The following is a 22664-nucleotide window of genomic DNA, read 5'->3' as shown; positions in this document are numbered from 1 at the left end:
TATTCCCAATGCCTAGCCCCACCATGTTCCGCACATAGTAGAGGTTTAATAAACGTTTGCTGAATTGAATTCTACAAAGGTTGTGGTTCTGTGCACAGTAGGTCTGAGAACAGTGAAGACATGGAACTAGGAATGGCAGATATATATTGCTATAGCATTGATCATAGACTGCCACTGACCAAAGGTGATCTGGTTACAATTAGGGCCAGATACACCAGCTGTCAGCTGCCGGCACACTCCACATATGGCAATTCTTTGCCATTCCCTGACTCCAGAGGAGCTCCCCTTAACACTTAGTGGCAGATTAAATATACGGAACTTCTGCTGCGGCAGGGCTGTAGATTTGCTCTGATTGGAACGGGAAAGACGCATATTTAATAAACTTGATGCAAGGAAAAGTTTCTTGACAATTGGAGCAATCCCAAAGAGGGAGAGGCTATCTCAGAAAGCCATGATTCCCCCTCACTGGGAATGTTCCAGTGAAGACATGCTGATTGGGTCTTGGGGTGTTGTATGTAGAGGGCTTTCCTGTTCAGGTAGCTTTGACTTTTGAGAGCCCTTCTAATACCAAGGTTCTGTGATCCAGTAAACCCAGCCCAGCTGCTATCTTTTGGAAGAGAAGGAAGACCCATCAAGTTGTTGTAGCAAAAATTTTTATTCTGTCTTGAAAGCTTTTTCTCTTTTTTGGCCTGGAAACAGGGAGTCAGGGGGAATGGAGGGCAAGGGGCAAGAGGGCTGCTCAGGCTGCTTGGAGGGTCTTGGGGGAAGGCTAGGGATGATGCCTCCTCCTCCTCTTTTTTGTCTTCTTCCTCCTGTTTCTCCCTATGCAGCCTTCTCTTTGGCGGCTTCCTTCTCTTCCTCTAGGGCTTGGAGTCTCTCCCTTTCTTTAATGAGTTGCACACCACAGTAGGTGACAAACAGGATGACCAAAGTGCTTTGGGGGAATCCTAGGAAAGCAGCATGAGGTTGTTGGTGCTTTTTCCTGACCTAGTCTCCACACTTGTGCTGGCTAAGGCCACAAGTTTTCTCTACTTCTCTTCTCCTCAGCCCACTACAACACAAAGCTTGACTCCCCCCGCCGCCCGTAATGGTGCCCACATGTACAGATACATACATGTACACACATGCATATGTGCAATATTTAGAGCTGGGTGAGGATTTCAGACAGGGAACCTCAGAGCTAGGAGGCCCCTTGGGATATAGAACACAGATTGTCAGAGCTAGGGACCCTGGGACATGCATGGATTGTGGGAGCTGGACATTAGAGAGTATCTGATTTTATGGGGAAGGAAACTAGGCTCATAGAGAATTATCGACTTTCACAAGTTAGTTAGTGACTTGAATTAAGTAGAAATTTCTGCCTAAGATTCCTTCTCACTGGCCAGGCTTAGTCATTTAGCCTACTGGCCTCTGGGCTTCCCATCTCTGCCCTCCCCTTCTCTGTTCCCTGCAGGTCTCCAATGGCCCAAACAAACCTGTGAGCAGCAGGCGTTTGATCACTAACTCCATGAACTCCAGGCTGTTTAGAGACATGAGGTTGTACACGATGATGAGCCAGAAGTTTGCAGCTCCAAAGAGAGCTCGAGCTCTCCGGGACATCTGCTCCGACACTGAGGCCTGTCCAGCCCAAGAAAAGCAGAGGGAGGATGAGGTAGAAAGAGGAGGAAGAGGAAAGATAAGAAGAGAGGGAGGTAGAAAAAAAAAGGAAGAAGAGGAAAAGAGAAAGAAGAGGAGAAAGAGGAGGAAGAAGAGGAAAAAGAGAAGGCAGAAGAAGAGGAGGAGGGGCAGAAGAAGAAGAGGAAGGGAGGAAGAAGAGGAGGGGAGGAAGAAGAGGAAAAACAGACGAAGAAAAAGGAGGAGGAAGAAGAGAAGAGGAGGAAGAGTTAAGAAGGGTCAGAGAAGTACAGAACTTTAGACTTCAGGGGCCTTAAATACATAGTTCCCTCTTTATTATCCAGTGAGTAGGGTCTTGGATAATAGGAAACCAAGGATAATCTTCCCTTTCCTGCCCCTGCTCTCACTTCAGTTCTGGGTTTGCAGGCAGGAAACCTGGCTGGCCAATTCTTAGATGTGTGTCCTTAGATAATTCCCTTCTATGAACCTCAATTTTCTCTTCTGTGAAATGGGGGAGATAATACTTGCAACATGTGACTTCAGCACTTTTTAAACTTAAAGGGTTATAGAAACGCTAATATTATTGATTAGTTAGTGTGATTATGAGTAATAGAATCACAGACTCCTAGGTCTAACAGACCATCCAGTCCGACCCTCTCCTCTTACAAATGAGGAAACTGAGACCCGATGGAGGAAATCACTTGCCATCCAAGGTCATAAAGAAGATCAGTATGAAAGACAGGCTAGAAGTCAGGTCTTAAACCTTCTGGCTCTGGGCTCCTTCCAGGGCAACACACTGATGTTGTGAACACATTGGTATTCACACCAATTAGACAATATAAATGAACTGTGTGTAGTCTGTTCCAGCCTCAGACCTTGCTTAGTAGAACATTTAGGTAACTTGGGGATAAGATCCAGAGGGAGGGAGCACATAAAGTGAGTTGGGGAGTGAGGAGCTCCCCAGTCTCTGCTTGAAGTCTTCTGCCATATTCCTTCTCTCTTCTCCTGGCCCTCCCCTCTCCCACCTCCAGCTCACCTCTGCTCTGGCCAATGGTCCCCACTCAGCAAGCTTCTGTACCCAAAGCTCAAAGTTAAGACCAAAACAGTTCAGGGCAGACCACAAGTAGACAATATCGCACGGCCCTAGCCACAGGGTAGTGATGGCAAAGGTGGCCAGGGAGGCCCCCAGCTCTGGCCCCACGGAGTGGTGCTCCCCACCAACAGCATCATAGACATATCTGCAGGGGAGAGGGGAGGAGAGGGTTAACTGCCTGCAAGGGAGACTGGGAGAGTAGAGGGAGAGTGTAAGTCACTGCAGCAGAAGAATCTGGGGAGGTGGGTAGTTCAAAGTCCCCTGATCAGCTGCCCCCCTTCCGCACTCCCCGATTGTCCAGTGTGTCCCAAAGACATTGCCAATTTCCAGAACCTAAAATGCTACTTTTGAGTATTCCACTCATGGAAGCCCTGCTTCGGGAACTATCTAAATCTAATGGTCCTTTTCTCCTTCCTTCATTTCCTACATTCATTCTAATTATATATTTTTCAAGGAATGCAAATTGACTTTCTCTCCCTCTTAACCTCCCTCCCCCAGCCATTGCAGAAAAAAGAAAGAAGAATCCTTTGTAACAAATACACATAATCAAAAACAGCAAACTCCAGCATTGGCCACACCCCAACCTGACATTGTCCCCTTTTGGCTCAAGGGTTCCCCCCACCCAGAATGCAACACCTCGGGTAGGAGTCAACTCACTTGCACAGCCAGTCATTGATCCCACGGTCAAAGTGCCTAGGATGTAGAGAAAAAATAAGTGATGGAGGAAGGAGCCCCAGGGAGGTATGGATATCTCAGAGCCCCAAGGGGGCATAGATATATCTCAGTGAGCTTTGGGGAGCCCTTATGAGAGAGGGGAGTCTAGGGATACTCTGAAGGGATTAGGATATCTTAGAGGGGCTCTTAGGACAGGCAACAAGGGAATCTCAGGAGGCAGAAGTGTTTCAGGGTGTGCTGAGGGGACAGATATGTTCAATGAACTCTGGGGGAACTAGAGTGTTTCAGGAAGTCCCAAAGGAGCAGGGATATCTCAGGCAGTTCTAAGAGTATAGGGATTTCTCAAGGAGACTCAGGGGGCACAAAGGTGTCTCAGGGAGCTCTGAGAATAAAAGGGATGCCTTTGGAAAGCCTGAAGGCATAGCAGTATTTCAGGGAGATATGTGAGAATAGCAGACATAACTTGATAGTGCTATGAGAAGAGTATAGAATAGTGGGAAACATGTTGGATTTGGTGTCAGGAAGACAAATTCAAGACCTGATTCTTATATTTGCTTGCTATGTGACAGTGGGTGAATCGCTTAACCTCTCTGAGCCTCAGCTTTTTGAGCTGAAAAAATGGAGGATATAATGTCAATAATACTTATCTCACAGGATTTTTATAAGCATTACATCTATAATATAGATAAAGTATTTTGAAAACCTTGAAGTGCTCATTAATATATAGGGTAGATTTTTGGAAAGCAAAATTTAGAGAAAGGATAAATAGACTCCCATTGACTAAAACTCTTCTGAAATTCAGGATGATTGGGCATTTCTCAAAAATGAATTCTAAAGACATGAAGAAAAATAATTCCAGAGGAAAAGGTTCCAAAGAACAAATATCTCCAAAGAAATCTATTTGAATGCACAGGAGACTCAATGACCACTTCAATTTTAAAAAGACATTTACTTACAAAGAAATATAGAACGACTGTTGAGATAATGCAGAATGACAAGCAGAATGAGAACACTAGTTATATATTTAAAGGAAAAATGAAGGAAAGGGAAAGGGAAGGAAGGGAAGGGAAGGCAAAGGAAGGCAAGAGAAGACAAAGGGAGGAAGGAGAGGGAAGGAAAGGCAAGCTTTCTTGCTCTCAAGGGAAATAAAGTTGTTTGTTAATTCATTTAGTAATGTTTTCTTAAAGGCTAAATTTTTGGGAATAATATTTTACTTTTTGCATATTTTTGTTGGTAGTATATATATCAAATATGTATGTGTGATATTTTCACTAAAGACAGGTGTAGAAAACAGAAGCAAGGGAAGAGAATGGGAAATGAATACAATATGTGCCTTATTGACCTATGTGAAAAGGATTAAAAAGCCAAAGCTTATAATCAACTGAGAATGACTTAAAATGCTAAGGATAACAGAAAAGGCTTATTAGCCATTTGAGGGGCAAAAGGAAGATCAAAGAGAGATATTAGAACTACTGGGTTCTTATTTTGCTTCTTTTTTCTCTGCTAAGGATAATACTCTTTGGACTAAAAAGGAAAAAGAAAGATGACTAATAAGAAGTTAAAAAACCCCCTCAAATATATAAGGAGCTGGTAGGAAATCATCTAGGTCATCTTGATGAGTTTAATTATGGGTCCAGAAAAACTACATTCTATGGAGAAAAGAACTGGAAGGTGTGATTGATGAGCTACTCTCAGTGGTCTTTGAAAAGTCTCAGAGTATTTGATGTGTTGGTTGGTTGTGCTGAATTGCCCTTTTTCCTCTTTCTTTTAAAATCTTTGTCACAAGGATGGCTTATTGAATATATTTAGAAATGAATGGAATGTAAAAATAAAAAGGCATCAATAAAGATGAGATAAAACTTTAAAAAGAAAGTTTGTAGAAAATGAGATCGCTACTATAGACCGGAGAAAGAAAAATATGTTCTCATTTTCTAAAAAGGAAAGACAGTTGAGTCTGTTAATTATAGGCCAGTAAACCACATTAGTTTCAAATTCTGGTAAAATTCTAGAGTATCCTATTAAGAACCGGTGCTTGCCAAAAGTATTTGTCATAAGCAAAGTATATTCAATGGAGGATTCTCTAAAGATGAAATAGAATGCAAAGATTCTTTATAGATGCTAAAGTCATTCAGATGCTTCTATTTGCGATGATATTGTGTCAACTGCACCAAGCCTTTGAACACTTCAGAACCTGTTCAATGGATTTCACATTCACACAGTAGCACTAAGTCTAATAGTCCGCATTGCCAAGATCAAGTGGATGAGCAAGGTCTAATGTCCGGACTTTGATAGGCAGTTGAATGGACAATCCATGTTCCTTGGCAATACGTTTCTCAGACAAGCTACTGCTGATAGACATAGCATTAGTGCCAGAACTGAAGAAGAAGAGAAAAGGGAAATTTGGGAAATTGCACATATAACCCCTAAAGAATCAGCATTATGAGTGACCTGCAGGGCAAGGGTAGGTCTAAGTATTCTATGGTACATTACCATCAGGGGTCTTTAAACAAAAGCAGGAGAGCAAGTCTATGCAGAGGGGATCCTCTAGAGGAGTTCTTGCTTGGATTTAGGTTGGACCAAATGCCCTCTCAGGTCTTACCCATCTTGGAGATTCATAGGAACAGGGGGCTTTCAGGAAACTAGAATCTGGAGGGGAAGGGGACTTTTAGGGAGCTCTTGCAGAGGAGTGGAATGGGGAGGTTCTGAGGGGCCAGGACAAGGTGCCTCTGGTGCCCCATGGCAGTGATGGTGGTGGGAAGGGAACAGACTTACGTTTCCGCAAAGACATAGAGAGCTGTGATACATTTAGGGGCCTGGGGTGGGTCCAGATGATCCAGCCGGGCCACAGTGTTCACCACGCCAAACATCACGGCTGCCTTCACCCAGTCATACACCAGGTTGGAGTAGGCCAGGCCCGCTGGGAGCCAACAAGGACTTGGTCATGCACTCTGAAGTCATTGCACCCACCTCTCAACATCCAGGCAGATCCTCCCCCCTCAGCCACCCTCTATAGAACCTAAAGAGGGAGACCTCCTGTCCCTTTGTGACTTGTCCAGCCTTCTTTATCCTGAGCTTGGGACCCTCACTCCCATTTCCATTCTGGGGTTCCAGTTCTCCAAGGGGACTACTGAGAAAATCTCTTAAAATGATCTCTTAATCCTGCGGATTGAATGACTGCCCCAGTCTTCATCATTGGGTCCTGCATGAGCTGGACCTTGTCCTTCCTGCTTAGATTTCTGTCCAAAATACCAGAGGATATCTTAAAGTGACTGAAAATCTGTAGCTTCATTGAGAGGAAGTCAAACACAATGATCATCAAATGATCTTAGTGGTTACTTTGTCTGCAGAGTTTTGGGGTCTGATTCAAAGAGTAGAATCTTAAGGCAGAAGTCAAGCCCATGGAAGGGTTAAAAGTTGAGGTTGGAAGGAGTTGTTTGAGCCTGAGTCCCAGGAGGTTTAGCGTCCCTCAAAAGTGGCTAGGTGGCCTCCATCTGAAGCTCTCCAGGGACAGGGTTCAAAACCCTATTCCACCTGCAGAAGTTCTGAGTGTTAGAAAGTTTTTCTTTATATGGTTTTCTTTCTTTGTATGAACAAAGGGAACTTCACGTAAGCAGCTACTGTGCCCTGATTTGATACCTATATTTGGCTAAGACCTGGCCTCTGATCTGGAACTCAACCTGATTCTCTAAGTGCCTGACAGGATCTAGCAGGATAAACCTTCCATGTCCTTCGAATCCTTCTCTTTAAGAGAAGTTCCACATCCTCTTAAGTTTTCTCCTGTCCTGGCAAAACAAGCCCAGTCCTTTCTGATATTCTTCATATGGCTTTGTCTCTGGGCCCCTCACCATCATGCTCACTCTGGACTTGTTCTAGCTTGTATTTTTCCTAAACTCCAACTTGGACAGAACACCCCCAAAGACGTCTGCCAAGGCAAGACCGCAGGAGATTATTATCTCCTCTGTTCTGGACTCTTGGGCTAGAAGTCAGGACACCTGACTTTTCCATGTTCCCTTCTTGGGATTTCAGTTTTTGGTTTTTTGTTTGTTTGTTTGTTTGTAGCTTTTTTTTTTGGCTTATTTTTTTCAGAGTCAGGAAATCTGGACTTGAATTCTGTCCTTATATCAATTGGTTGGAAAATCAATTCTATATCAATCTTGTATCTGTTCCTCTATCAATTGACACTGGAAAATAACTTCACCTCTCTTGACCTCAGATTCCTCCTCTGTAAAGTGAGTCCCCTGTACTTTTTATTTCCCAGGATTGTTTTGAGTAAAGTGCTTTGTACATTCTGAAGCGCCTCAGAAATAGGAGTTGTTATTGTGGGAGGATGCTGCAGAGGCCAAGGGAGCGAGGAGACAGTTGCACAAAGGTGCTCTTTGTTTGAGGACAAAAAGGACTAAAATTTTATCTGGGCAAGAGGAGAGGAGATGGCGTCATCCCTGGCTTGGGAGGAAAGGGGGGTTGGGAGAGGAAATGGTTGGGAAGCTGAGGCTATCCCAAGATGGGAAGGTAAAAGTGACCTGAGGGATTGCTCTGAATTTTCTGTGAACCCTCAGATCCAGAATTCTCCAGGACCCTCTCCCTGGATAGAATCCCTACCTCCTCTCTCCTTTCCTATCTACCTGAATTACTCTTCTTCCCAGTCTGTGACCAGGGAACAGCTGAAGCTGAGAAACTTCTTTGTCTTGGAAGAGGACACCTCTGATTTCCTATGTTCACCCTCCCCTCCCCACACACATCTTGGTAATTAAGGTTATATAACATGTCCTCAAGACCATGTCTGTGTCATGAGAATCTTAGAATCACAGAAGCATTTCTGGGCAAAAAGGGACTGCAGAAATCAAATAAAATGACCTCCCTTTGCACCTGAGGTCTGGGCCTGACACTGGACAGGAAAAGAGATTGCCCAGAGTCACCCAATAAATTACAGCCAGAAATTGAACCCAGATCTCCAAGATTCCTTTGTAACCGGGTTTTAGGTTTAGACTCTTGCTTTGGATAATGTGTAGACCCTTCACTCTGGCATTCAAAACCCTTCAGAGTCTGGCCCCAGCCCACCACATCTGTCTTCTCTGCCCTTCACAACTCTTCCCATTTAGCCAAGCCCATTACTGGCTCAAGGTAGGGTTTAATGGTCTGCAATTCTCTGAGATTTGCTGCTCACCTTGCTTCTTATTAGAGAAGACCTATGTGAAGCACACTCCCTGCTCCATCCTCCTTCTCCAGTTTAATCTGTTAGGGCCTGAATCTTATTTGTGCTGACCATGGGGAATGCGGTCCTGCTCTGGTTTCTTACAGATCTGCTCTCAGGATGTCCCTATCTCTTCATCAGACTTAGTCTCCCTGAGGAGAGGGCCGGCCCCCGTTCCTCTGTCTCTGTTCAACCCAAAAGGATGGAGCACACAAACTAGAGCTGACTTCAGATTCGGTGGAACCTTCCATGGCTCCCCATTGCCCACAGACAAAAATGCAAACTCTTTTCCTGGCATTTAGAGTCTTTATAGCTGACTCCAGTTTTTTTTACATTTTTATCTCCTCCTAATTTCTCCCCTTCATACATATGAGTTTCTAGTCAGAGCAGGCAAGAAAGTATTTCCCAATTTTATCCGGTCCTTGCCAGCCTCTCTCTGAACTGGTATAAAATATCCCTTATAGCTAGGACACACATCTCCTCATCTCTGGCTGTTGACATCCTTCCCTTCCTCCAGTGATCATCTCAGGGGTCACTTCCTCCATTAAACCTTCCTTGACTACTCCCCCTCTGCCTACACACCTGAAAGAAATCTCTACTGCTCAAGTTTTGATTGAGAGAATTTTATCTAGCTCTCTCTCTTCTCTTCTCTTCTCTTCTCTTCTCTTCTCTTCTCTTCTCTTCTCTTCTCTTCTCTTCTCTTCTCTTCTCTTCTCTTCTCTTCTCTTCTCTTCTCTTCTCTTCTCTTCTCTTCTCTTCTCTTCTTTCTCTCTGTCTCTCTCTCTGTCTCTCTCTCTCTGTCTCTCTCTCTCTGTCTCTGTCTCTCTCTCTCTCTCTCTCTCTCTGTCTCTCTCTCTCTCTCTCTCTCTGTGTCTCTCTGTCTCTCTGTCTCTGTCTCTCTTTCTCTGTCTCTGTCTCTCTATCTCTGTCTGAGTCTCTGCCTCTCTGTGTCTCTCTATCTCTGTCTTTCTATCTCTGTCTGTTTTTTTCTCTTCCATTATATTCTTCCTTGAATTATGTTTATCAGTGTTTGTGTAAATGTTTGTATGTATACACGTATATATTATTAGAGTGTAAGCTTCCTGAGGGCAGGAACTTGTTTTATATCTTTGTATCCCCAATAATTAACAAGAGCCTTGAAATTTGATTCTCTTCAAATTCAAGAACTATTCAGCAGGTGCCCATTAAGCATTACATAGCCTTTCACAAAAGTGTAGTGTAACAGTTCCTGCCCCAGTCCTTGCTTCTATTCTATTGAAAGGATACAAGTATCCAGAAAAAATAAATATAAAATATATACCAAGTAATTTTGAGAGGAAGAAAGCACTAAGCAAGCACTTAATAAGTTTTTTGAATTGATTGATTAGTCCTCCTCTCTAAAAGAGTTTTGAAGAGTGCTTTTGCTCACTCCTGATTGAGCCTCAGTTCTCTGGCCCACCTTTCCCATACACACACACACACACACACACACACACACACACACACACACACACACATGAAACATATAAACACAGAGAGCCACAGACACAAACATAGAATACATATTCACAGACACATGTAAACACACCAACGCATGCTCATAAATGTAGATATATGGATCCATAAAACATAAACACACCAACACATAGGTTTATACATAGATACTTATACACATACACAAAGAAACATGCAAACACAGAAATACATACAAACATGTATACACAGTCACATAAAATACATATTCATAGACACATATAAACAGCCAACATATGCACATAAATGTCTACATGTGGACCTATAAAATACACTCATACAAACATATATGTGTTATATATATATAAACATACACACAAGAAACATACAGACACAGAAACACATACAAACATGTATACACAGGCACATAAAACACACATTAATAAACACATATAAACATGCCAATATATGGACCCATAAAACAGACTCACACAAACACATATGTCTATACATATACATATAAACACACACACATATACACAGATACATACAAACACATAGACAGACATATTGCCTACTCTTCCAGGACGGACATATCCTACTCCCAAGTCTCAGGTCACCTGAGGTAGGAGGCCTGCTACAGGTCCAGGGTCCTCCAGAAGTCTCAAACACTTTCTCTAAGACATTTTGTTTGAGAGAATCAGGATAGGCCCTAGAGGAGGGAGTCACAGGCAAGTGGGGAAAGACCCTTGGTCCCTGCCAGATCCCACAATCTAGTCCTCACCCACCTAAGGCCCAATCTGAGAGCCGGTTGGTGAACTTGAGGTCATTAGGAATGGTAAGGATGTAGAAGAAATGAAAGAACACGTCCACAGCCACAATGGAGACCAGGCTGAGTCCTGCCTGGGTACGGATCTGCCACATTTCCCAGTCCCTTCGAACAGGTTCCAGCTGGCTCACCTGGGGGTGGGGGAGGAGGAGATGCTTACCTGGCTCTGGTCTTACTCTATTAGAGTCACAGTCCTGCCCTTAGGGAGACCCCCACCCTGAGTTTATGTTGTGGGGGGGGAATGCAGCTCTGCCCTCAAGGGAGCTCATCCCCCCTGGATTCCTTACCTGAGCATGGAACTTGTCAAAGGTCATGATGGGTCCAAAGAAGAAGAAGGGGAGATAGAAGTTGTATTTGAGCAGGTCCAGGAAGGAGTAATTGCCTTCTGATCGAGCACAGTTCTCCAGGGCAAAGCTCATACATCGGAAAACCGTGAAGCCGCTGCCCCCGTAAAACAGCACATCTTGAAGATCAAAAGTGCCCGTTACAAACCCGCTCTGGATGAGAAAGAACAGTAACCGCACTCACTGGCGGCATCTCGGCATCTTCCCCCTCCCCAGCCCACATTCTCCTCATCCTTCAGGGCCCAGTTCAAATCCCACCACCTGCAGGAAGCCCATCCTGATCATTCCAGCCTGTGTATCATCCCACCAACCAAATCAAATTTGTAGTGTTTATAATAGTTCTTGGAACTGTATACAGATAGATAGATAGATAGATAGATAGATAGATAGATAGATAGATAGATAGACAGAAAGACAGATAGATAGATAGATGAATATAAATAGATGGATAAATAGATAGGTGGATGGATGGATGGATAGATAGATGGATAGACAGACAGATGTATAGACGAATGGACAGACAGACAGACAGATAGATGTATTTATGTATATAGAATGCATAGATATAGATAGATGGATATAGATAGATAGACAAATGGATAGATAGACAGACAGATAAATAGATAGATGTATGTATGTATGTAGTATAGATAGATAAAGATAGATAGATGGATATAGATAGACAGATGGATAGATAGATAGATAGATAGATAGATAGATGGATACATATATATAGATAGACAGACAGATAAATAGATAGATATATGTATGTATGTAGTATGGATAGATAGATAGATAGATAGATAGATAGATAGATAGATAGATAGATAGATAGATATAGATAGATAGAGAGATGGATAGATAAACAGATGGATAGATAGATTGATGGATAGATAGATGAATAGATACAGATAAAAATAAATATAGATAGATAGATAAAAGATAGCAGAATCTAGGACTCAGTTTCCTCTTTTGTAAAACAAAAGGACAGGACAGTATATGTCTGCATTCCCTTCCAGGGGCCTGGGACTCTTCCTTGACTAGCCATGACCTGTCTTTTCTCCTTCCTTCCCCAACCTTGCCCCCATCTCTGATGTACCTGCCATGAATTGACTGGCTCCAGCTTGAAAGAGGCCAGACTAGCGAGACCCAGGATAAAGCAGAGCCACTGCTGCTTGAGGAGGGAAACTGTATAGAGACCCATGCAATGGGCTAACAGGAGCATCATGTAGGAGGGGCCCATGGTCCCCAGCACAGCTAGAGATCCGTACACTGCATACATCCATGAGCGGAACTGGGGAAGAAAAAGAACAGGGGAGTAGACTCAGTGGAGGACATGGAGGGAACTGGGCTAGCTCTCTGTCGGGAGTCAGGAGACCTGAGTCCCACCTTTCTAGGACAATGTTCTGTGTGACATTAGGTAAATCATGCTCCTTCCTGGGCCTGAGTTTCCACACCTGTAAAATGAATATATATTGGATGATCTCTGAGGCATGATTCAGTTTTGACACTGTATGATCTAAAGTCCCTTCCAGCTCTGACATTCTGTTCAAGTCAAATTATTTATTAAACGCCTGTTGTGAGCTAGACACAATACTAGGCATTGAGGGAATACAAAAATAAAGACAAAATAGTCCCAACCCTCAGAGAGTCTAGATTTGGGTAAAGACTTTCTGTCAGAGTCCTAGACATGTGAGGCCATAAGGGAGACATATATAGGACAAGCAAGGGCTGAACAAGCTGACATTTACCTTTGGGGATCCCAACTCACCTGTGGGGCAATCATGGTGCAGATCTTGGCAAAGAGCACATGACCCGAGAGGGCAAAGATGATGATGTTACGGAAGGAGGTGAACCACATCACCCACTCGAAATCGGCTACATCCTGGCAGAGGGAAAGAAGACAGAATCGAGAAAGAGCTATCAATCTGTCAATCCTTTCCGTGTCCGGGCCGGGTGAGGTTTCCCGTGCCATAGGAATAGAATGTGGTCCTGGAGTCAGGAAGACTTGACACTAGCTGTGGGTCAAGTCATTTCATCCTGCTGCCTTAATTTCTTCTTCTACAAAATGAACTAGAGAAGAAGAAATGGTGAGCCCCTCTAGTATCTTTGCCAAGAAAAAACCAAATGGTGTCATGAAGAGTTGGACATGACTGAAATGTCTGACAAAAAAAGGAAGGAAAGAAATCCCAGAGCTCTCACTTTGGGTTGGAGATTGGAGGGGACTTGGGGTTAAATCCCGTGCATATGAAATGCAGTTATCTGGGTTTTTTTTCTTCTTTTGAACAGTATGATATTTGGATAGATTTTCATCACTGGCTGGGCAAAAAGATTCAGTCTAAGGTTATTTAGACAAGTAGGGTGGGAGACCAGGAAAGAAATTTTCTCACTTGCCCTACTCCCAAATATATTCCCCTAGGCTTGGGATTCCACCACTACTACTTTGGCTCTTAGCACAGAACCTGGAACACAATGAGGGTGAAATATATGCTTGTAGATCCAGTGGCTCAATCATGTACTGGATTAAGGTAATGGGTACAAATGGGGGTTTCTGGCAGTTGTGTGATCTATTACAAAAGGTTCATAAATCCACATGCAAACTAAGCTTCACTCACTGACAGAATATACAAATGAGTGAGTGCAATAAATGAGTGGATAGATCCAGAGGGTAATGATGGCTCACATGGTAGTATTTTCATGTACATATAGATGTTATTGTGATTAATAGCCTATCAATTCATTCCAAAATATTCCTGAATTCATAGCTGCGTTTTGTTAATCAGCAAATTATTAGCAGTTCAACCACCATCCCAGGCGATGAAAAGTGGGTGCTCAGAGAGATTAAAGTTAAAACACCGTCTTCAGACTCAAAAAGGTTGGGGAGCCAATGAGATCAGGTCATCTCAGCTCTGACACTTGTTAGCTGGGAGACTTGTGATGAGTCAGTGCATCTCTCTGAGCCTTCATTTCTTCACTTATAAAATGAAGAGTTTGGACCAGAGAATCTCTATTATTTCTTCTGGCCCCAACTTCTAGGATTCTATAACTTCCATTAAAATCCAGATCCTCTTAAAAAAGGGATTCTAGTAGGACCATGGGGATTTGGTTGGTGGATAGAAGGGACACTGAGGGAAAGGAACCTAGGAGGGATCAGTTTCAGTTGGGAATGTGATTGCTCTGGGAAAAGCAGGCTTGGGAAAGGAAATAGATGTAATGAGGCAGCTGTATTATAGAAAGGAGATGGATGGGAGGCTCAGAGGTACGGGGGGGGGGGGCAGGAGTCAGAAGGAGCAATGGATGGGGTGAGAAGGTAGGGGTAATTCCTGCCCTAGGAAAAAGGAAGTCCTATTGGCCCCGGGAAAGAAAGATGGGAATTGGGTACCCACCATCTTTCGTCCAATGTAATGCCAGCCAGGCTTCACCGACTCCCTGAACGCCTTCCTGTTCATGTTGTCTGAAAAGAGTTGTAGAAATCACTGTCATTCAGTTGCTGAAGTTGGAAAGGGGTTCATTGGGTCCCATCATTGCTTTCTCTGAGGGCGAAGGTGGAGCCCTTTCCCAGGGAGAGGGAGGGAAGGATGGAAGGTGTCCCTATAAATGCTGTGTGTGTGTGTGTGTGTGTGTGTGTGTGTGTGTGTGTGTGTTTCTCTAAGTCTGCCTTGCCTTCTGTCCATCTTTGCCTGTTTCTTTGAAGCCACAGAGTCCACAGTCATACTCCTGGGGTCACTGACACATACTGGCTGTGTGACCTTAGGTGGGTCATTTAATTTCTCTAGAACTGTGAGAAACAGAGCATCTGTTGATCACTTCATAGCCTGGGACCCTTCCCCAAATATCTATATCTGTGTGTATTATAGGAGGTGCTTTTTCATCCAACTTATCCCTGAATAGGAAACCTCTATGTATTACCTGCACTGTCTCTGATGTGATCCTCTGGTCTTTGCTTTGAGGGGACGGGGAGCTCACCACCTCTGAAAGTGATCTATGCATTTAGGCATATGTGTTTGTTGTTCAGTGTCTACGTATCAGTCTCTAAGTATGTGTAATGATGAGGGTTAAGATTTATATAGCACCTACTAGGTAGTACAGTAGTTGGGACAGTAGGTCTGGGGTCAGAAAACCTCATCTTTGTGAGTTTAAATCTGACCTCCGACATTTACTGGTGGACCCTGGGCACGGCAGTTAACCTAGTTTGCCTCAGTTTTCTCATCTGCAAAATAAGCTGGAAAAGCAGATGGCAAAGCCCTCCAGTATCTTTTGCTAAGAAAAACCCTAATGGTGTCACAAAGAGTTGAACACAAAAGAAATGACTAAACAACAGCAATAGCAAATGTGTCAGGCATTGTGCTAAACATTTTACAATTATCATCTTATTTGATTCTCATAATGACCCTGGAAAACAAATGCTATCATTATGTCTATTTTACAGGTGAGGAAACTGAGGCAGACAGCAGCCAAATGACTTGTCCAGGATCACACAGCTATTAAGTGTATGGAACTAGATTTGAATTCAGGTCTTCCTGACTTCAAGTATCCCTCCCCTCCCACCCCCCCAAAGATGACAAAGAATCCTTTTTTTTTTTTTTTCAATAGAGGGGCTTACCTCGAGATGCCTCAAAGAGCCCATTGCCTGCATAGCCTAGGCCACCCACAAGAATCAGGGCATAGATGGCCAGCTCAGGAGGGGGCAGGGAAGTCTTGATGCCCATCCTAGAGGAAGGGGACCAATGGGGCCCTGGAGCTGGGGGAGAAGATCCAACCAGGTTAGTTGCTCATTTGTCACTAGAGCCCAAGCAAGATAGCATCAATGGGGTCCCTGTGGCCTGCCCTTTTCAGTCTATCTGCCTCTCTTGGGGAGACTTGATGCTCTACCCTGGGAATTCCTAGTTTGAGGGAGGGAACCATAGCCCCCATCCTCAAGCAAACTCGTTCCCCCAGTGGGAAGGCAAAACCCAGCTCTGCTCTTGTGGGATCCCCCAGACTAAGGAGATAGAAAGAATAATAGTTCTTTCACAGAGTCAGTCTCACTGAAAGAATATTAATGTGAATTCTTCACTTACTATTTTTTCAAGCCATTTTCCTTTTGGAAATGTCCTTGGATTCATATTGGGCTTGTATAGTAACCTATGGAGGAGGCAGGGCAGTTCTAGCTGACTCTATTTTACAGTTAGGAAAACTAAGACTCAGAGAGGGCTCAAGTAGACACAGTGAGTGAGGTGCAAGGCCAGGCCAAGAATCTGGATCTCCAGAGGGCCACTCCGGGGCTGGGGCTTGCACCCTTGAGCTCCTAAACATGCATAATCCATGGGAGCCATTCCCTTCAAGCCTACCACCCCACTCCCCACCCTTCTCCCCCCAGAACTTCTCCTATCTCCCAGGGAACCTCCCATGGCACAGGGGACAGGGTCCTTACCTGGCTGAGGTCTGGGTCTCCCAGGAGCCTTAGAGTGGGCTCGGAGGGTGCGTGAGGCCTGGTCCCTCCTGCTGCCTCCCTTTCAGGAGCTTGGTTCCCGGGCCAGCCTGCTCCTGTTACTGCCCTGGCTCTGCCACCACGGGCCAGGGCTCAGGTTCCTGCAAAGGGAGGGGAGGTGGAGAAAGGCCAGCTTATCTCCCTGCCTCCTCCTCAGGGGCCTCCTATGCCAGGCTGTCCTGCTCCCAGGCTGGACACACTGAACAACGGCTCCTTTCCTTTCCCATCCACATCTTAGGGCTGAGTGCTCCCAGAGGGCCCTTAGATGCCATCTGGCCCTGCCCCCTTTACTTCACAGATGAGGAACCCGACATTTAGAAAGGTTTGTTAGGAAACTTAGGGTCACCCAGTTAATAAGTCATCACCCTTTCCACTACATCACAGGATGATATATTAATATATATGTTACTATAGCAATATACTCATTTATAGATGAAAGAACAGACTTGAGAGGTTAAATGACTTTCTCTTCTCCCACAGAAGAGGGGTCCCTGTCCCACAAGGGTCTTCAATCCCAGGTCTTCCAAGCAGCCATCCAATCTTGGGCATATGGAAACACCCTGCTTTGCTCTTGGGCTACAGGGGCAATTAGGGTAAGAATTCTGCCTGTACATTGGGACTCCTGTTTGGGAGGAAGGTCATAGAATCATAAGTTTTAGATCTGGAAAGAACCTTAGATCATCTAGTCCATCTGTCTTATTTTCCCCTATGGGGAAACTGAGGCATCAGATGGGGAAGAGACCTACAAAAGAATCCAGAAGTGGCAAAGCTGGGATCCCAAGGCAAGACCAAGCTCTATCCCTTCTACCACACTTCCTGCCTTCTTACTGAGTCTCCATCCCCCTCACTGAGTCCAATGCCTCCCCTAACCCTCAGCCATCATTGAGCCCCCATCCTGAGTTCCCAATTCATTGAGCCTTCATCCATACTTTGCCCCTATCTCCTCATTGAGTATTCACCCCCAACAAAGAGCCCCATTCCCTTATTTTGTAGTTCCCTCACTTAGCTCCCATCACCTCACTTAATCTGCCTCTGCCCTATCTTTTACTGAATCTCCATCCTCCTCCCTGATCCCCCCTCACAAAGCAGATTTCAGCTTTATATATGGAAAAAATATTTCTTAACAATTAGAGCTGGAATGGGTTGCTTCTAGAGGGGATGAGTTCCCCATCCCTGGAGGTCTGTAGTCAAAAGCTAAAAGACCCCTTGCTGGGGATAGTGAAGAAATTCCTGCTTTGTTGGACTAGATGCTGTAGGAGGCTTCCTTCCAATGTCTGATACAGAGACAGGACCTTGGAGTCTATCCAACCTGCCTCATTTTACATGTGGGGAAATTGAGGCCCCACAAGGAGGAAGGGACTTGTTGAGAAGAGGGATGTCACTCTGTGAATTACTGGTTGGGTTAGGACTTGAACAATAAACCTCATGATGGCTTCTTCCGTGGAGGATACTGCATCTCTTGGTTATACTGACTGGGGGTCCAAAGGGGTGGTTGTAGATTATTGGATGGTTTGGGTTATTGGGGTCCCCATCCTCCACATGGATTCCTGAGAGCTCCCTCCTCTCATCCACCTTATTGCTGCCTACAGGAGTTTGCCCTTTTCCAATAACATACTTTATGAGGGTCTTGAGTTTCTGCTTCCTTCTCTACCTCTCCTTTTATCTCTTTTCCTCCCTTCTCTTTCTTCTTTCCTTTCCTCTTTTTATGTCTTCCTTTCCCTTTTCCCCTCCCTCCATCTAAGCCTTTTCTTTCTGATCTCTCTCTCTCCTTCCTTCTCTCCCTTTCTCCTGCTGTCCCCCTTTCTCTCTCTTCCTTCTCTCCATTTGTCTTTTTCTTTCTCTTTCCCTTTTTTTCCTCCCTCTCCCTTCCAACCAGCCTTCCCTGCCTTTCCATCTACTCCTCCCTGTCTTCCTTTCCCATTTGTCTCCCTCTTTATCACTTCCCTTCCTTCTCTCTCCCCCCAGATTCCTTATGTTCATTGGGACCCAACTGCTTCATCGGGGACAGAGGCCAGTTCCACAATGACTCCAAGTGGGTCCTGACAGGGGTTTTCTAGAACAGGGACTCTGGAAAGGTCAGAGGCAAAGTTCCTGAGACTGCTGAGCCATGCTTGCCTTCCCTGGGTAGAGTTCTGTAGTAACCAGCAAGAACACTTCTAAGCAATCTGTCCTTGCAGGATGAGATCAGTGGTGAGAGCCGTGTGGCTCTAGCCACAGTGACAAAATCCCTGTCCTTTGCTAGCAGAAGAAACACTGAATTCTAAGGCAGGAGGATATGGGTTTAAATCTCAACTCTGCTCTTTACTTACTGCATGACCTTAGAAAAGTCACTTCCTTCTGTTTTCTCATCTGTAAAATGGACACAAACATACACATACTTCCTCCTCTTTGTGGTTGTTTAGGCAGTCATGAGACTGATCTGCTCCGACAGAACCAGGTTTCCATATCCCTCTCTTCCCACAACCCCCCACTCCCACTCTCAGCATTACTCTGTTTCTACTTCATGTTTTATTTAGAAAAACCCATTAGGAATATGTCTATAACCCCATTTTACAGAGGAAGAGATTGGAGTCCAAAAGGACTTTCTCAATCACACAGCAGCAAGTCAGAGCCAGAGTTCCCAGCTCCTCAGATCCTCTGCCGGCTCTCCCACCACTGTCAGGGGGGTGCAGTACAGTCTCTAACCTGTCACTGCTTAAATCTGCACTGGGACTTTGTAAGGTGGGAAGGGCACTGACTCAAAGAGTTTGAAGACCTGAGTTTGAATCCTACCTCTGTCTCTTGCACGCTTTGTGACCTTGTCACTATTCTCATTTGGGGGTTTCCTTATTTGAAAAATGAGCGTGTTGAACTAGGTGATCTCTAAGGTCTCTTTCAGCTCCAGAACCCTGCGGCCCCTCCCCTCCAGGAGATGCCTTCCCATTGACCATAGGAGGTCCGAGGGCCCTGGGGGATAGTGCTAATGGAGTAAGTGACTGAAATTGGAACTGAGAAGTAAGGCAAGGCGAGAGAAATAGCTTTGTCAGCTGCCTCCCACACGTCCCTTTCCAATTTTAGCTTCCTAAGGCCCGGGCAGCCACGGCATTCCTGCAAGGGTCTTGGGAAGTAGGTGCCTGTGTATATGAAGGGGCCACAGTTGGGAATTCCCCCTGCCCTACTGCTCTGCCCCCATCCAGATTGATTCTAGGGACTAAAGTGAGACTGAAGAAAGGGGTATGTGGATGCTCCATCTGGGGGGTCAGGCACCAGACCTAGTACTTTGCTGACCTTCCCCCACCCCTGCCCCACTGCCTCTGTCCTGGCAGCCTCTCATCCTGCACTTCTGCCCCAGATTTGGTTGTATTCCTGAGAGAAAGCATACTGGGGGATGGGGGAGGGGGATAGGTCCTGGGGGTTCCTAGTTTATTTCTTCTGAGTCCCCCTCCCAGCCTGTGTGCCCCTGACACCCAAAGAGTAAGAAGCGCCTCTAGTCTGGCAAGGGCATGCATCGGCTTGGCACTGACCTTGAGAAACTGTTGGTGCCCCCTTGGCACTGTCCCCAGAGAGCGTCCCAGGGGAGCCACAAGTGGGGTGAGGGGAAGGGAGGGGAGCAGGCAGTGCTGAGCCCACAGAATGGGGAGAGTTGGCACCTGGCTGTCCGTCTGTTCCTCTGTCCCTCTGTCCAGCTGCGGGGCCAGCAAAGCTGGACGGAGCCCCTGGGAGGGGGAGTACGTTGACACTAGGGTTGGCTGTGTCTGTCTGTCCAGCAGCGGGTCCAGCAGGGCTCTGGGGGCCCTAGGCAAGGGGTGTGTCTGGCCCCTGGGTCTCCCCCTCCCTCCCAGCCCAAAGAGGAGGCAGAGCTGAGCTGTGAGTGGAGCCCAGGCTGCAGAGAACTGGTGTTCACCCAGCTCAGCTCTGCAGAGAGGGGGTTGGTTAGGAAGCTGCCAGTCACAGGCAGGCTGCAGGAGAGGCCAGGGCAGAGCCTCAGGGATTGCTCAGGGAGTGGGGGTATATGGGCACGGGGCAGCAGCAAGGAGACTGCAGATCTGAGAGGGTAGATTTTAATGCAATGATAGCCTGGAATTTAGAACTGGAAAGGGATGAAGATCATGGAATCTAAACCTTTTATCTCCCAGAAAACCCAAGGGGTGACTTACACACAGGTAAGTAAAGTACCAAGTAAGAGAACTAAACTTGGCTCCTCTGACTCACAGCCGAGGGCTTCGAGTCCCTTCTTCTCAATATATCCATGCCATTGGCCAGTGCCCAGATTCTCATCTTTCCTCCCTCCTCAACCCCCAATACCTGCCCTGATAAAGGGGTCAGGCATCCCAAGGACTTTGACCTGAAATGACCTTTCCTTCCTGTGCTTCAGCCTCACTTCCTCCAGGAAGCCTTCCAGGACCAACTTCACCATGGAATCTTAAAATGTTCTAAGACGGACCATAGGGACCATCCGCATTACTCTTCATTTTATTATTTTAGAGAGGACAAAGGAAAATGTCTAAGTTTACAAACTTTTGCAGAGTTTGTTCTTGGATTGTGACCTATGGTCTCCCAGGCCAGAGGGCCTTGTGCTCTATTGCCTCAACCTTAACTCCCTTCCTCAAGGTGAATTGTTCATTGTGTATGGCTTTCTTCTGGGTGTCCAGTCACCTCCAATAGCATAGAGGATCCCTAAAATGAGATTAAGCTCTCCTTAGGGGGCGGGGATTTATTACACTTCTCAACTTCTGTTTTATATCTAGTTAGCTGAGGATTGGGAATCACTACTTGGGCCTAAGTGGTTCAAATAGATCAAATAATATCATAGAAAAAGTTCTGGATTTGGTATCAAAGAACTAGCTTTGAACTTATTACACTGGACAAGTAACTTCCTTTCTCTGGGCCGGCAGTTTCAATATTTGTAAAATGGGTACAAGAGTCCTTGGCATTCTTCCACTCCATTCAGGAAAGATTTGGGAAAGGGATGGGGGTGATTAGCATGTCTATAAAGTCACACCTATACTGTGAGGTCTAGAGAGATGAGGGGAGGCAGTTCAGGAACATGGTAGCAGAGGTTGTTGGGAATACCAAGAATGCTACCCTGGAGAAGCCCTGGATGAGTGTAGGAGAGAGAGATAGCTGTTAGATTTTAGGACCTGAAGGGATTGAGTTTATTTGTATGACTTCAGAATTAAGTGGGAAAAGCAGCAGATTCAGAGCATCCATTGTTCTGCTAGTTGCCACTGTGTAAATGGAGCAAAGTCCTTCCCTGAAAAATTAGGAAGTAGCTCTTGACCTCTAAAATGAGCTCTGATATCATCTGGTCACAAACCAGGACCAGTGGATGGAAATCACAGGAAGGCAGGCATCCTTGACTATGAAGAAAGACTTCTTAAGAGTTGACCCAAAGGGAATTAATGGCTTCGAGAAATAGCAATTCCACTCTCCCTAGAGGTGTTCAAATGGAGACCTAATGAGCACATGTTGGGGATGTTTTAAAAGAGATTCTGCCTTAATTATACCTTGTATACTGAGGGCTCTTCCAGAGCTGAAGTTCCAAGATTCTATGTGACAGCAACAACTAGATGAAAAGAGAGGGGACAGAAAAGCTTCAGATTCAGATATAAGATCCCAAGAGGGCAGGATCATTTAATACAAGGACATAGAATTTCCCAACTCCTCAAAACTCCTTGAAGATATTGTCCAGTGCTATAACAGATGCTCATAGGTATGCCTCTGAAGACACAGTAAATCTATAGATCCTTTCTTTCTTTCCTTCTCTTCCCTCTTCCTCTTCCTGCTTTTTTCTTTCTCTCTTCTCTGATCTTGTCCTTGTCCTTGTCCTTTTCCTTTTTCTTTTCTTTTCTTTTCTCTTTTTCTCTTTCTTTGTCTCTCTCTTCTGTGTCTCTTTGTCTCTCTCTCTTGCTTTCTCTCTGTATATGTGTCTTTCTTTGTCTCTCTGTCTCTGCTTCTTTCTGTAAAGATGATATAGAGTGCTCGATTTGGAGGACATGGGTTTGAAGCCCACCTGA

The 22664-nt window shown here is 45.1% G+C and overlaps 1 protein-coding gene across 2 annotated transcripts; it reads right to left on the bottom strand.

Moving 5' to 3' along the window:
• Positions 1-636: 636 nt before the first annotated feature.
• On the bottom strand, positions 637-20542 carry HHATL (hedgehog acyltransferase like). 2 transcript variants are annotated; one of them, XM_074283180.1, is made up of 13 exons: positions 20172-20542; positions 16612-16769; positions 15802-15939; positions 14585-14652; positions 12970-13083; positions 12298-12492; positions 11142-11351; positions 10814-10985; positions 6155-6299; positions 3365-3400; positions 2651-2852; positions 1476-1617; positions 637-947 (listed from the first exon to the last, which is right to left on the bottom strand). In XM_074283180.1, exons 3-13 carry the CDS (start codon positions 15905-15907, stop codon positions 823-825), a joined length of 1515 nt encoding a protein of 504 aa, XP_074139281.1. In that variant the 5' UTR covers positions 15908-15939; positions 16612-16769; positions 20172-20542; the 3' UTR covers positions 637-822. The 2 variants fall into 2 exon arrangements, with proteins under 2 accessions (XP_074139281.1, XP_074139280.1); XM_074283179.1 differs by having other exon boundaries at positions 20298-20438.
• Between the last annotated feature and the right edge of the window lie 2122 nt (positions 20543-22664).

Source organism: Sminthopsis crassicaudata, chromosome 1 (assembly GCF_048593235.1).
Source record: "Sminthopsis crassicaudata isolate SCR6 chromosome 1, ASM4859323v1, whole genome shotgun sequence".
In the NCBI taxonomy this organism is placed as follows: Eukaryota; Metazoa; Chordata; class Mammalia; order Dasyuromorphia; family Dasyuridae; genus Sminthopsis; species Sminthopsis crassicaudata.
This window is presented reverse-complemented; position numbering and strand designations above follow the sequence as displayed.

What these genes read in the sequence shown, in the direction of transcription:
- HHATL (XM_074283180.1), bottom strand. Translation starts at nt 15,907, where the DNA reads ATGGGCATCAAGACTTCCCTGCCCCCTCCTGAGCTGGCCATCTATGCC. An exon ending in ATTACATTGGACGAAAGATG is followed by an intron (nt 13,084 to 14,584) that starts GTGGGTACCCAA and finishes TCCCTCTGCCAG; the next exon opens with GATGTAGCCGATTTCGAGTG. An exon ending in CAAACGCCTGCTGCTCACAG is followed by an intron (nt 948 to 1,475) that starts GTTTGTTTGGGC and finishes CTGCTTTCCTAG; the next exon opens with GATTCCCCCAAAGCACTTTG.